This window comes from Aphanomyces astaci, assembly GCF_000520075.1.
Source record: "Aphanomyces astaci strain APO3 unplaced genomic scaffold supercont1.197, whole genome shotgun sequence".
In the NCBI taxonomy this organism is placed as follows: domain Eukaryota; phylum Oomycota; class Saprolegniomycetes; order Saprolegniales; family Verrucalvaceae; genus Aphanomyces; species Aphanomyces astaci.
Genome location: NW_009798460.1, coordinates 1 through 12,610, shown reverse-complemented (window position 1 = coordinate 12,610; position 12,610 = coordinate 1). Strand labels below are relative to the sequence as shown.

Genomic DNA, 12,610 nt, shown 5'->3' with positions numbered 1-12,610 from the left:
TCACTGTGAAATCACAACAATATGAACATGTGGAAGTTGACTGGATGCCAGATTAAAAAATCTCGAACTTAAGTTAAAACTGAAATGTGCCAGACTTGAGAGGCTCGACGATGATTCGTCGATGTAGTGTGCCGTCGATGGTACAGTACCAGTTGTACACAGTTCAACGAAAAATACCCACACTGGTCAGGAGTGGAAATAGAAATACAAGGCTTGACTTTAGAATATATTTGCTGGTACAAGTTCAAGTAGCCTTACAAGTGGCAGGTGCAGTCACAGGTGAGGCCAAAGCTCATCTTAATTTGGGTCGAAGTGCCCACCGAAGGCGGAATGGTCGTCGTAGTAGGCGGGGTCGAGGAAGTTAGAGGCAATGTTGTAGACAATGGGGTAATGGTGGGGTTCGTCCAAGGTGTGGTAGTCGGTTGGGCCACTGTACTTGGAGGCACAGGGGTGGCAACTGGAGCGGGTGTTGTGGTGGTGGTCGTTGTAGTTGGAGCTACGGTTGTAGTTGGAGCTACGGTTGTAGTTGGAGCTTCGGTTGTAGTTGGAGCTACGGTTGTAGTTGGAGCTACGGTTGTAGTTGGAGCTGCGGCTGTAGTTGGAGCTGCGGTTGTAGTTGGAGCTACGGTTGTAGTCGTACCCAGGAAAACACAATGGTTGATGACGGCTCCGATGTCCGTGAACAAATTGTTGCCCGCAGCATCGGTACAGCTTGCCAACGCAGCCTTCGTGCTCGTAGCCAGCGCGACGCAGTCTGTGGAGGCACAGTAGTTGGTCGTGATCGTGTTGGCGGTCGTGATGTCCAGGAGGCTAAACGCATTCGTGTACCACCCAGTGCCAGCAGTCTTGCTCAACGCTGTCGCGCACGCCGCGTCGAGGTTCACAAGGTTCTTGGCCCACAGGTTATCGGCAATGTTGCTCGCAGTACACGTCCCCGTGATGGCACCGGTCAAGGCCGTGCAGGCTGCGGTAAACCCCGCGATCTCCGCTGTGTAACTCGTCGGCGTCGTGGGAGTGCACGTCGGGTACGTCGATGCAGCGATTTCCGCATTGCACGTCGTCGACCCGCACAGTCCGTACGTGTAAATCGAGTTGGCGTTGGTTCGGTAATCGGCAAAGACAGTCTCGAGCGTCGGCGGAGGGCCTCCTTGTAGGTCGTCCGTGCACGCTTGAGTCAACGTGACGGAGTTGGCGGTGGTGACGTCGGCGTCGCAGTCCGCGTGCACCACAGAGGGAGCCAAGCCCAACGTTAGAAGGAGGTAGATCACTTGCATGGTACTGTCGTAGAAAGGGTCAAAATTAATTGTTTTGCTGGCTGCACAGGATGTATAAGCTATATGGCCAACTTCTGGATCTATTTTGATTTCAAGCTCCAACGAACTACCGGGGACTATAAATACTGCAATTTTGTTGATGACACAATTCGCAAACAAACATTAATGCTCAGTTGAAAGCTCTCGCTTATGCTAACCATATAATGTATTGCTTCCTAGTGGAATGGAGTGCCTTCAGAAGCACCAAGTATACTTACTAGACAAAACCGCTATTTTCCTCGTGGACAATCTGAATAATCGTTGTTCGATTCAAGGGTGTACCGATGCTGCCAAAAGTACACGTATGATCTGCACCGATCCAGGGCCATGTCTATTTTTACTTCGAACGCCCTGGAGTTCTACCACGGTGGCTCCATTTCTACTGTCTAAACAATCCCCATACATAGCCATTCTCCAGCTATAATTACAACGATTGAAATCAAACCGTTGGTGTTTCAAGAAGAACAACTAGATGGTGGTAATCTTCCGTGCTAATCTCGATGTTTAGACCCGAGGCAAGTTGACGTTTCGAGTGGGTTTGCGCTTGGGCTGGTCTGGGGTTTGCGCTCGACCTGACGGCGTCCACGCTGCGATGGGTATCGTTTGGTTGGTCACGGCAGTACTGGGGCGGTCCCTCTTCTCCGTCAGCAGAGTGTCCAGGCTGGGGCACGCCACCATCACCTTAGCTGGCCCTTCGTATCTCTGGGGCATCATGTTGGGGCTATTTCGTTGCCGTAGCACCAGCCCCTACGTCCAAACTTGGGAATTCTCCTCCTACTTGGTACTACTTCTTATTGTGTAATATTACCTGGGGTTTCCACTTGTCTGATTGCATTTCAGCATCTCGAGTCACAGGCTCGACCATCACCCCCACGTCTTGGTTGGTGGCTTTTCGGAACGCCACGTCATCCAAAAACACTTGCAGCTACAATACATCATTAGCTTCGATACACAATATATATATATAAACACAATATATATATATAATATACCTCGGCATACAACTTGGTTTTGGCGTCGGTGGTCTTTGCCAGCTCGGCCTCCATGCTTTGCAATTGTTTGGTCAATTGCTCGTTCAGGTCGATTTCCCTGTCGAGGGTCTTGGACTTGTCCATCATGATGAATGCGATTTTCCGCTTTTCTTCCTGCAATTTGTTGCGCTCGACGTCCACGTCTTCCACCTATGTCATCGTGTTGGTATATCATCAAATATATATTTTGAAATATATTATACCATCTTCTTGTGCCCTCTCATCTTCTCATTGACGTCGTTGAGTTCTGCGACAGTGATTTTCACCACTCGGTCCAATTTGCTGGTTGCAATCTTTTCCTCTTCGAGACTGCGCTTGAGCATCTCGGTTTCCACGGCACTTTGCTGCAAGAGATGCATTTGGTTGTCGATCTTCCGCTTGCTCAGCATCAAATCTTGAGACAGCTCCAAGAGCGAGTCCTGGGCTCGTTTGATATTCCCACAGCACTACCATCATTCACTTCTTAGTCCACGAAGTAGTATATATATATATATATTTCGTGATATATATTTTCATACAATCTCAACGCGTTCCGAGTACGCGACGATGTAGTTGTTGAGCACTTGGTCCAGGAACAGCTGTTGTTGAATCGCTTGCTTTTTGGCCATCATGTCCATCGTGAGGCCATTTCTACGGGGTTACGGGGTTTTGGCGTTTCGGGGTTCAGCAAAAAACGAATTACTCGTACTTGAGAGTCGCACCCGCCTTGTCTTCGGGCACATCCAGCACCAGCGACACGGCCACGGGCGTCAGTAGCGTCGGGTCTTCGGCCAAATAATACAATTCCGAGCCCAGTTGCAGGATAAACCCTTCAAATGCCTCCACCTTTCTCTCCATGCGCTGCAAGTTCTTGGTTAATACCTCCACTTGGTCTCGCGCGTCTCTTAAGCTGGCGGTGGTCTGGCTCTCGCTCTGATTGGCCTCGGTCGCCTTGAGCGTGATATCCTGCAGTGAGCTCTGCAGCACTTGGTTCGACATGGACAGTTCGGCGATTTGAATTTTGGACGACGCTAGAATTTTCTCCAAGTCGTGGATGCGGTGCTTCTGCGTCTTGTTCCTTTCTTTGGCATCTTCAATGTCTTTCAACATGGAAATGGTCTCAGAGCTGGTCTGGGACCTCCGCACGACCGTCCCGCGCTTCGCGTCCTTTCGCTTCTTGGCCACGTCGTCTTCAATTGGTACAATGACATCTTCCACCAGTGACTATATCAGAGCGTTGAATTCACCCGAGAACGATATATATATATATATATATATATATATATCCAATTGGCTAGCCAATATGATAAATATAGTACTAGTTACCACTTTCGTCACCACGGGTTGTTCGGGCACGTTTAGCTTGGACGGGAGGAGGCGTGTTGGAGATATAACAAGTGACGACTTGAACTCAATGGATCGGTGGTCGGGTACTGGACTGGCAAAGTCATTTTGGACGCCGTCGTCTTCGTTGTCACTCCAGTCGTGTTGGTCGTCATCCGAGTCGTCACCGTCGTCATCGGAGTCGTCACACACGCGAGATCGGAGCTGCGACAGCCACTCGTTCTCCCACATGCCCAAAATCTCCACTTGCATAGTCTACCACAGTATAAATCGCATGAAACCAAGTCATCCTAGTATCAACATATCTCCCCACCAGCTTGGCATTCAACTCGGCCGTGCTACTAAACTGGGCTTCAAACGCCACTTGATTGGCAGACAGCTCCACGTCTCGTTTAAGCAGAAGTTCGTTGAACTGGTCCTGGTACACGGCGGCTTCTCTTTGGGCTGCCTCCATATCCCGCTGCATCTGCTTATTCCGCTTCTTCTCCTCAACAAACTTGTCCTGGGCGTCTTCCCGGGCGACTTCTTCGGCCATGAGCTGGTCTTCCAGCTGTCGCTTGATCTGCTCCGATCGAGTTACATGGTGTGCCAAGTCCTCCTTCACTTTCGACAGCGCCGTCTGCAGAATCTCGTCCACTTCCACCTGCACTTTGTGCTTTTCCGTGAGAAGTTGCAGCTCCGACAACAGCACCGCGCACTCGGCCTTGCTGGCTTCGTACTGACTGTGGAACGTACTGGCATCGCCTTCAAACTTTTCTCGCAACTGCTTCTCCATCGTAAACGAGTCTTGGAGTTGGTCATACTAACCATTCAATGTCAATCAATGAATATACAGTAACATGTTATATTATTACTTCATCCTGTAAATCATCCCTCTTTGTCTCGGCCAACGTCCTCTGCTTGTTGGACTGGTCCAACTCCAACGTCAGCACATTCACCTACGAAACAACACGCCATACAATTTTCAAGTGTAATGGCATAGGGGGGGGTCTATGCATACTTACTTGATGGGTCAACTTCGCCACCCGGTCCGCCGTGGCCGTAGCATGCTGGAGCTTGGACTTGAGCTCTGCCAACGAACTCTTCTGGTCCCTCTCAGCCTTTCGAGCCACTTGCAGCTGCTCCAGCGTAAACGCGTTTTCCTTCATAAGGCCTCGAATCCGCTGATGCAGCGCGTCGGAGATTTCCGTCGCGCCTTTGAGCTCTCCCCGCAGTCGGTGCACAGTTCCTATCTCAAAATCCAGTATATCCCATCGATTTTTCGCCAAAGAGTAGGTACCTTTCATATGTTGCTCGGCTTTGAGTGCCCGGTGGCACTGCTGCCTCGCGTCGTTCAGTTCCCTGGTTTCTCCGTGGACGAGCTCGACCACTCCGCCGCACTTTTCACACGGATGCACCTTTAAGTACGTTTCTGACGGCGCAAATAGCGGCAGCGTGTCGCGGAGGTCGACGGACGGGAGGGCGTTCACCCGTTCGTCCGAACCTCCCGCTTCCTGGGCCAGCAGCCCCTCCTTGATGACCACAACGTCGTGGTAATACGCGCGCCGGATAACGTCGATGAGCATATTGCGCCGGTTAAGCCGCTCCTTGAGGATATCGATGAACTGGTCCTTTGTCAGCTCTGGCTCGACTTCGACATCCGTCAAGAGTTGCTCGAGTTTCTCCAGCTCGTTTCGCGGGGCGTCCGCAACGGCGGCGGAAACGGTGGGGTCTCCCCTGGCTGCATTCATACCGTGATGGGAATATGAAACCGATAACCGTTTCAACGTTTATACCTCATAGACACTTGACGGTGTGAGTTTATTGAATTTTTAAATTGATGATTGAACCAAAAATCAAATATTACAATATCTTACGGAACTACTATATGCGATTGTCACAAGATGACGCCAGCTCCTAACGCTCGCTCCATCTCGAGAAGCTTTGCATCCAACTTGTGTTGCTTCTTCGCTGTGATTTCCACTTGCGCTTCGGCATCTGCCGCGAATATTTGCAGTCGCCATTCCTATATGATGCTGTGAATACCATATATATGTATATACTTCAGTATAAATAATATATATTTGTACTCTGGCTTTGAACTCGGCTTGAGTTGTAGCCCACGCTTTCGCCTGCTCGTCTTGAGCTCGCTGCCAGTCGTCCCTGATGCCCAAAAGGCGGCTTTCCCGACCCAAAATGTCTTCATCTACTTTCAATGATCTGGCTAAGTCCAACATTATAAACCTGTTATCATACGTAGCAAGTTTAGCTCAAACTCTCGTTGCTGCAGCGCCATGGTCTTGTTCTGAAGGGCCGATAATTGACCGGTTATCGCTGCTTGATCGCTGGCCAATTGAGTTTCTGCCTTTCGAATTTGCAATTCAGCTTGTTGGAGCTACAAAGCCGTTCAAACTCTATTTGTTTCGCCCAAGAATAGTTAATATATGCACCCGTTCAGTTGAAATCTGTTGCTCCATCTGAAATTGATCTCGAGCCTATGGAAATATATATATATATATTCGTGATGTTTTATGCAATACGGAAGAGTATATATATATAGTATGAACTAGTATACCCTTTCTAGCTCCAGAGCTTCGATTTGTTGCTGTGCTCTCCAAGCGCGAGTCTCGTCAGTATGGAGTCGTCCCATCCTCACTCGTTCGCCGTCGATTTCCCTCTCCAGTTGGTCCAGTTGTCTTTGTACTGTTTTCAACTGCATGGAATTAATCATACTAATATTGATATCTATTCTCGTAATATGTCAAGTCCATTACATGCAATTCTTGCATGGCCAGTCGCTCCCCCAACAAACTCACTTCCTGCAGATTCATTAGTACATGGATGAACTACTAGTAATACTAGCCCACCTTTTCTTTGAACTCGAGCTCTGCTTGTCGCTGGTTCAACTGCACTTCAACCTTTGTCCAGAGTGAATGCGGGGTTTCGGGGTTCCAAGTCGTTAGTTACCTTCTTATTGAGTTCGCTTTGATTTTGCCATTCCAGTGCCTGGAGTTGCAACTGGGCCACTTGAGCTTCTCTGTCTCTTAATCCAAGTTCGAGCTCTTCCAGTTCTCGTGCTTTGGTCTACCAACATAGTCAAATAAATAATTTCCCCAGATTCATGTATTACCACGTTCCGCTGGAGATCGATTTCGATGTTTTCGTACAGTTTGTTGAGCTGGGCTTGCTTGCGCATCGTCTCTTCGGCTCTCACCCGCCCCTATAATCCTGCCACGTCATTTCCCTTTAGTTACTTTAGTTAGTACCTCGTCGAGTTCAGTTCTCATTTTGTCCTCCAACCTCCCCAGCAATCGCCGTCGCTCGTCCAATTTGTCGGCAGTGGCCTTGAAGTATAAGTCTGTTTTCGCCTCGTCCAAATGCTTGGAGTGTCGCTGCACTTTTCTGGCTGCCTGCCCATATATCTAGTTGGAATAATCATAACATATTGCACTCAAATTACCAGCTCCGATTCAGATAACTTCTGCTCGCTTGGATCAGAGTTATTACAGTCCTAAAAAACGCATACAATGTACCCTCCAAAACGACTTATATGTCACTATTATCACCAACACTCCATTCTGGTCTTATTGGCGGCTTGGCTTTGGCCAGCGCCCGCGCGCCTTTGACGCCTGCCATGTGCTGCATTCCCGTTGTATCGGTTACACACCTTTTCGCCAGTTACACTCCGTTTCATGCCAGCCAGTTACACTCCGGTTACATGCCAGTTACACTCCAGTTACCCGAAACGCATCTACTAGTACTACGTAGTAGTAATTACTAACTACGACAAGCCGCCTGCCTGTTTGAACCCGTCAAACGCTTGGTTGACGACCGTAAACACTTCGTTCGCCACCAATTGCTGCTGAACCGATGCATTCCGCAGCTTATCCGGATGGATGATCCGGATAAGCGCGCGGTATCCTTTTTTGATGCTGTCAGGGTCATTCGAGACCTGACTGTGGTCGTCGATGACGCCTTGCAGCTCTGGGATTTCATGCAGCGAGTTCAGTAGCCCCAGCAGCGGCTTCCCCAGAGCCCACTGGGTCACCGCCGCATGCAGATGCCGCCTCACGACGTCCGCTTCTTCGGCTTTTTCTCGCTTTGTGCGCTCTACCTCGCCATAATCAGCTGGAACAACTTAACTGTGTATATGCACCTGACGTATGCAAGTCATGGAGCCTCGCTTGCTGTCGTCGATACAGCTCCATGTCTGCTTCTGAGGGTTCGGGTGGCAGCGGAGGGCTGGTCACTGGAGGCGGACTGGGAGTGGTGATTGGTTTCGAAGGCTGGTCACTCGACTGCGGGTCACTGGCGCGGGGTTGGCTTGGGGTTACTGGTGTCGACGTAGTACTACTACTAGTAGATGGAGTACTAGCTGGCATTTGCTGCTTGAAGCTACCCGGGCGTTGGCGGGGGATCTACTCGCCGTTAGTTGATGACTACTACTAGTATTACTACGAATAGTATACTCACGCGTGTGTTGGTTTTGGTTGGCTTTTTGAGCTTTTTGGCCTTTTTGAGTTCCTGGGTTTCTCGGGCCAGCGCCGCCCATTCATTGTCAAACTCTTCTTGCAATTTGGACTTTTCCAGCTTTTCCTGCAGTTCTTTGTCGCGCTTTTCCGCTTCTTTCTTCATGCGGGCTTCCATGTAGTAGTTCATCCGCGACACGCCAAGGGGGATACTAGTAGTACTAGGACCAAAATCGTTGGTCGGGTCGGGCGCCATACTAGTAGTACTAGGTGGCGGCTGATGTTCAATGTCACTATCGCTGTCGTCTTGGTCACTGCTACTGTGCCCCACAATGCTATCCGAAGACTCTTCGTCATCCGTAGGGATCACAGGCACGGTGAACATGGCAGGTCGCTGCATTGGCGGAACAGGAACCGAAAGGAATTCGTTTGCCGAAGAGAATTCCTTTCCCGGGGTCTTTCTGGACCACACCTTCCCCAGCAACGTTGTAGGCGATATGGGAGGCGCCTTGGGAGTTGCTGCTGCTTTCAACGTTTCGATTTCCTGCACGAATCCGTTCCGTTCCCCTTCCCAAGCCTACATCTGGTGAGACTTGCAATTTGAAGGGAATTTACCGACCTCTTGGTCCCGACGACGGCCTAGCGACACCTCGTCCAACAGAGACTGTAGATGCGCCAAGTCGCCCTGCAGAGAATGAACGAGGGACTTGGCGTTCTGCAGCTGGCGATTCCGCTTGTCCACTTTGGCCAGCGCCGCTGCCAACTGGACGGACAGCACTTCCGCGTCGCTCTTGTGCATGTCCGCGGTCAGCATCGCATCATGGAGCTTCGCTTGCAGGGTGTCCCAGTGGGCCTTCTTCTGCATCTGACGCTGCTTGATCTTCATCTCTAGGTCCTTCTCATCCTCGTGACTCGTGTCGAACAGACCTCGTCGGTTGAGGACTTGGTCGGTTGCAGTGTCGTGAAACAAACCCCGTGCTCGATTCGGCAAGGGCGATGACCGCGGAGCAGCATCGTCTTCGTCGGAGCTGGAGAATACGCTGTTCCGAAGCTTCTTGCGCGAACCCATCGGTCCTCCTCCTACGAGTATGCAGACATGTCAACCTTGCCATCGCCACTTGGCATCACTTGCCCGAAGCATCCATCGACATTTTGGACTTTCAGGGTTCGGATAATATTGCTACTCGTATCCGGAATCCTATCCTCATATTATTATATGTCGTGTGTCATCCACCGACTCGGCCGCGTGCCGTACCGCCAGGCATGGGATTGGCAGCAGCGCCTCATCAAGGAGCGCTTCCATGACGCTTCTCTCAGGAGCGCATGCTTGATGCTGGAACATCCACGTGTGTACACCCTCGGTCGCGGTGCGTCCATGGCGAACGTCAAGTTTGACCCATCGGAACCATCCGACTTTGAGCTCATCAAGGTCGACCGCGGGGGCGAAGTCACGTACCACGGGCCAGGACAGTTGGTAGTGTACCCCATCCTGAACCTGTCGCAGTCTCCATTCAAGAAGGATCTGCACTGGTACCTCCGACAAGTGGAGGAGGTGGTGATTCAGACTCTTGGCCACTTTGACATTCCTGGAGAGCGCGTCGACGGACTCACCGGCGTATGGGTCCCCGACGCCCGCCACGCATTCCCCAAGAGCAAGATCGCCGCCGTGGGCACCCACGCCAGCAAGTGGGTCACCATGCACGGCTTCGCCTTGAACGTCTCGACCGACCTCTCGGACTTCGACCGCATTGTGCCGTGTGGCCTCCACGACAAAGCTGTGTCCAGCATCCAGCACTTCCATCCAACTGTCACCATGGAGGACGTTCAAGATGCCGTTGTAGCATCCCTCACCAACGTATTCGAGTTGCAACACGTCGAGACCACCACGGCACCACCATATCCGTCCGCACAGTAAACACAATTATAATCTTTTCTCAAATATGTCCCAGCCATTTTCGGTAAAAAATTGAAGTTTTGAGGGATACTGTAAAGCTGTTCCATGGAGATATTTTTAGAAAGTGAAAATGTGGTTCCAAGTTCTTACAATGTTAGTACTTTTTTACCTCTTTTTCTGCGATTTTTACCCAACTCACACTATATTGTGTGTTCTATCTACTATTAATCTATTACTCCGGAGTACTATATGTAGTCACCAGACCTTCGAAATTGCATATAAAATTGAGTTGAAGAGGTATCTTTGTGACTGCAATGCATCAATCAATATTTTTAGCTAATCATATTGCTACCGTCAGTCTTTATAGCCAATCATTCTCCTTTGCTCGATTTGTTGGCGATTTCACCAATCCCCCAACATAGGCAAATTTGACTGAAAAGCAAAATGCCAAAAGTAAGTAGAAAAAGATGATGTCTTCGTGAAGAAAAAGAGGTAAATCGATTTTGATTGGCTCATGCTATTCCTGAACACTACACTTCACTTGATTAATTAAATAAGGACAAAAATACGACTCTACGATTTCTCCAAGTACAAGGCGGTGTGCAACTGCAGCGCTTTGACTTTGGCCACCAAGAGCGTCATATGAGATGCGCGGTAGTACACGGGATGGTTGGCGTCTGCGACTTTATTGATCGCCGTGAGCGAGTGGAACTGCAGGTACACTGCGTGCAGCAAGTCGGCCAGTTGCAGCAGCTGGTTGCGCTGGAGCAGGTCCACCGCTTGACCGAGGCCCTCCACGAGCCCCGAGTACGGGTACAGTTGGCTCCACATAGCTAAACTCCACATCTCCCGAGCGAACTCCATCGTGCACTTCATCTGTTCCTTGAGCATCGCGTCGAAAGCGGCAGACGGCAGCGGTGTCGCCGTCTTGAGCGCCTCGATGTGCTGCACCAGGTGCACGGCGCCCATGAACTCGACCGCAAACAACCTGCTTTCGAACGCGTACGGGACGGCCACGCCATTGCCCAGCAGTAAATACACGTCTTTCTTGCCGTGCAGTCGAATGTGGACGTCGCACGCAGCGAACTGGGTGGTCGGTCGCTGCGCGGAGCTGACGTTGATCGTTCCCGTGTTGATCTGCACGCTCAGGCTCGAGTTAGCCTTGCCGGCGCCAAGCTTTAACCGGTCCAGCACCGTCGGATTGCGCAGTGTCGAGAAGTGGCATGCGACGCCGTGAGTATACTCGTCCACGGTGGGGTCCAGCAATGAGCTCATCCGGGTCAACCCCGAGTGCCAGCTGGACTGTCAAGGTGATTCAACAAGTACTCAGAGTATCAGAGTATACTGAAAGTACCACAAGTGGATCCACCGTCATGGCCGAATTGTTGAAGTCAAGGATCACGTGGCGTTTGGACGAGAATACCCATATGTGATTGGCTCATTGGATGACTGACTGCCAAAAATCTAGCAAACATACTTTTCCTTTTGTAATAATAATAAAATAAAACCCTCCACAAAATTGTACGATGCGAAGTCGAAAGCTGAAAAATCAATCTTGGTGCAGATGCGTGCAGATGCAGATGCTGGTGCCGGTGCAGATGCTCTAAGAGCATCTGCACCGGCACCAGTAAATTTCACCCCATTATCCGGATAACTTGTTCGGATATGCGAGTTACTGGCGCCATTAAGTCCAAATTTTACTGGCCTCGTTTTGGTTTCGCACCGCAGTCAGTAAAACAACTTGCACTTACTTCGTGGTGGATCGACTTACCAGTGCATGCAGAGACCATCACCTGTTCTATAGTATTGGAAATTTTACCGTTGTTCTCATGCAGCAATCAGCTTGTCATTCGCAATACCGCTGTGCGTATGCGGGAGTACAGTTTTGTAGGCTGCAGTTACTCCGCATAGAAACGACTTGCAATTTGATCGTTTCCGACGATTGCATCGAGCGAGGCACTCAGCCATGCGTGATACAGCTGCACCTGCTCATGTGGTGCGAAGTTTTGGGAGCGTTCCTTCATTGCCTGTTTTGCTTATAAGATATTATAGTCTTAGCATGTATAGTAAACCTTTTGCGCCTACAGCTAACGGACTTCACATACGCCGACCGTTAGACGTATGAGGGCATCTGGCAACGATCTGCTTGGTCAGCACCATTCACTGGGTTGGGTTCGCGGCGGTGGAGTGGAGGACCTGCATGTCGGCGAGGCACGTAAGCGCTAGAGCTCGTCGGAGGCGGCTTTGAGGAAAGAGTTGGTCGCGAGGCGGCGACGAGATGGGACGGCCGGTCCAAGGGTCAGCGACGGATAGATGAAGCACCGGAGCATGGACTCGTAAGCCGCAATGTCGGCGGCACACCGGGGGATGCGTCCAAGGAGGCCCCAGCGGGAGCAGGTCAGGTGCCACAGTTGTTGAGGAGCACGGGGAGCACTTAGCCGTTGTACAGGCGTAGCCGTGTCGTCTCGTGGATGACCTCGCGGCGGAACCAAAGGTACCACATGTTGTGGAAAGCGACGCGGACCAGGCCTTTGCTATAGCACTGCGGGAGGAAGCGTGTGTAGTTGAGGGCAAAATGCACAATGAATTAACTGAAGATCT

At 50.6% G+C, this 12,610-nt stretch overlaps 7 protein-coding genes across 12 annotated transcripts; 1 reads left to right on the top strand and 6 right to left on the bottom strand.

Annotated features, from left to right (window-relative positions):
- Positions 1-200: 200 nt before the first annotated feature.
- H257_18678 (hypothetical protein) lies at positions 201-1,274 on the bottom strand (the record flags this gene model as incomplete). The annotated part of the gene is made up of 2 exons (XM_009847777.1): positions 201-622; positions 685-1,274. The coding sequence occupies 2 exons, from the start codon at positions 1,272-1,274 to the stop codon at positions 298-300; spliced, it is 915 nt and encodes a 304-aa protein (XP_009846079.1). The 3' UTR covers positions 201-297.
- Positions 1,275-1,717: 443 nt separating this feature from the next.
- On the bottom strand, positions 1,718-5,407 carry H257_18677. Of its 2 annotated transcripts, XM_009847775.1 has the most exons (11): positions 4,947-5,407; positions 4,672-4,895; positions 4,522-4,605; positions 3,981-4,469; positions 3,650-3,922; positions 3,033-3,547; positions 2,863-2,974; positions 2,548-2,790; positions 2,306-2,494; positions 2,122-2,238; positions 1,718-2,060 (listed from the first exon to the last, which is right to left on the bottom strand). In XM_009847775.1, the coding sequence occupies exons 1-11, from the start codon at positions 5,395-5,397 to the stop codon at positions 1,818-1,820; spliced, it is 2,940 nt and encodes a 979-aa protein (XP_009846077.1). In that variant the 5' UTR covers positions 5,398-5,407; the 3' UTR covers positions 1,718-1,817. The 2 variants fall into 2 exon arrangements, with proteins under 2 accessions (XP_009846077.1, XP_009846078.1); XM_009847776.1 differs by having other exon boundaries at positions 1,718-2,238.
- A 110-nt stretch (positions 5,408-5,517) lies between these two features.
- On the bottom strand, positions 5,518-7,314 carry H257_18676 (hypothetical protein). Of its 3 annotated transcripts, XM_009847772.1 has the most exons (12): positions 7,217-7,311; positions 7,107-7,157; positions 6,913-7,056; positions 6,777-6,866; positions 6,614-6,730; positions 6,514-6,564; positions 6,421-6,465; positions 6,222-6,359; positions 6,097-6,141; positions 5,903-6,041; positions 5,737-5,852; positions 5,518-5,672 (listed from the first exon to the last, which is right to left on the bottom strand). In XM_009847772.1, the coding sequence occupies exons 1-12, from the start codon at positions 7,289-7,291 to the stop codon at positions 5,544-5,546; spliced, it is 1,140 nt and encodes a 379-aa protein (XP_009846074.1). In that variant the 5' UTR covers positions 7,292-7,311; the 3' UTR covers positions 5,518-5,543. The 3 variants fall into 3 exon arrangements, with proteins under 3 accessions (XP_009846074.1, XP_009846075.1, XP_009846076.1); XM_009847773.1 differs by having other exon boundaries at positions 7,107-7,314; XM_009847774.1 differs by having other exon boundaries at positions 6,913-7,157.
- A 16-nt stretch (positions 7,315-7,330) lies between these two features.
- On the bottom strand, positions 7,331-9,278 carry H257_18675 (hypothetical protein). 3 transcript variants are annotated; one of them, XM_009847769.1, is made up of 5 exons: positions 9,248-9,278; positions 8,735-9,195; positions 8,120-8,692; positions 7,803-8,064; positions 7,331-7,756 (listed from the first exon to the last, which is right to left on the bottom strand). In XM_009847769.1, exons 1-5 carry the CDS (start codon positions 9,264-9,266, stop codon positions 7,428-7,430), a joined length of 1,644 nt encoding a protein of 547 aa, XP_009846071.1. In that variant the 5' UTR covers positions 9,267-9,278; the 3' UTR covers positions 7,331-7,427. The 3 variants fall into 3 exon arrangements, with proteins under 3 accessions (XP_009846071.1, XP_009846072.1, XP_009846073.1); XM_009847770.1 differs by having other exon boundaries at positions 8,735-9,278; XM_009847771.1 differs by having other exon boundaries at positions 7,331-8,064.
- A 27-nt stretch (positions 9,279-9,305) lies between these two features.
- H257_18674 (lipoyl(octanoyl) transferase) lies at positions 9,306-10,094 on the top strand. The gene has a single exon (XM_009847768.1). The coding sequence runs from the start codon at positions 9,332-9,334 to the stop codon at positions 10,028-10,030; it is 699 nt and encodes a 232-aa protein (XP_009846070.1). The 5' UTR covers positions 9,306-9,331; the 3' UTR covers positions 10,031-10,094.
- Positions 10,095-10,582: 488 nt separating this feature from the next.
- H257_18673 (hypothetical protein) lies at positions 10,583-11,330 on the bottom strand (the record flags this gene model as incomplete). The annotated part of the gene is made up of 1 exon (XM_009847767.1): positions 10,583-11,330. Exon 1 carries the CDS (start codon positions 11,282-11,284, stop codon positions 10,583-10,585), a length of 702 nt encoding a protein of 233 aa, XP_009846069.1. The 5' UTR covers positions 11,285-11,330.
- A 901-nt stretch (positions 11,331-12,231) lies between these two features.
- On the bottom strand, positions 12,232-12,442 carry H257_18672 (hypothetical protein; the record flags this gene model as incomplete). The annotated part of the gene is made up of 1 exon (XM_009847766.1): positions 12,232-12,442. A coding segment is annotated over one exon (211 nt), but the record flags the coding sequence as incomplete, so codon positions are not given.
- Positions 12,443-12,610: the final 168 nt, after the last annotated feature.

Excerpts from the sequence above, each read along its gene's own strand:
- H257_18677 (XM_009847775.1), bottom strand. The coding sequence starts at position 5,397 with ATGAATGCAGCCAGGGGAGACCCCACCGTTTCCGCCGCCGTTGCGGAC. Across the intron at positions 2,239-2,305 it reads AAACCAAGTTGTATGCCGAG|CTGCAAGTGTTTTTGGATGA; the intron begins GTATATTATATA and ends GATGTATTGTAG. Across the intron at positions 2,061-2,121 it reads CAGACAAGTGGAAACCCCAG|GGGCTGGTGCTACGGCAACG; the intron begins GTAATATTACAC and ends GTTTGGACGTAG.
- H257_18676 (XM_009847772.1), bottom strand. The coding sequence starts at position 7,291 with ATGCAGCACATGGCAGGCGTCAAAGGCGCGCGGGCGCTGGCCAAAGCC. Across the intron at positions 6,042-6,096 it reads AACAGATTTCAACTGAACGG|CTCCAACAAGCTGAATTGCA; the intron begins GTGCATATATTA and ends ACGGCTTTGTAG. Across the intron at positions 5,673-5,736 it reads AAGCCGAGTTCAAAGCCAGA|GAATGGCGACTGCAAATATT; the intron begins GTACAAATATAT and ends AGCATCATATAG.
- H257_18675 (XM_009847769.1), bottom strand. Across the intron at positions 8,693-8,734 it reads GCCGTCGTCGGGACCAAGAG|GCTTGGGAAGGGGAACGGAA; the intron begins GTCGGTAAATTC and ends CACCAGATGTAG. Across the intron at positions 7,757-7,802 it reads CCATGACTTGCATACGTCAG|AGCGCACAAAGCGAGAAAAA; the intron begins GTGCATATACAC and ends ATGGCGAGGTAG.
- H257_18674 (XM_009847768.1), top strand. The coding sequence starts at position 9,332 with ATGTCGTGTGTCATCCACCGACTCGGCCGCGTGCCGTACCGCCAGGCA.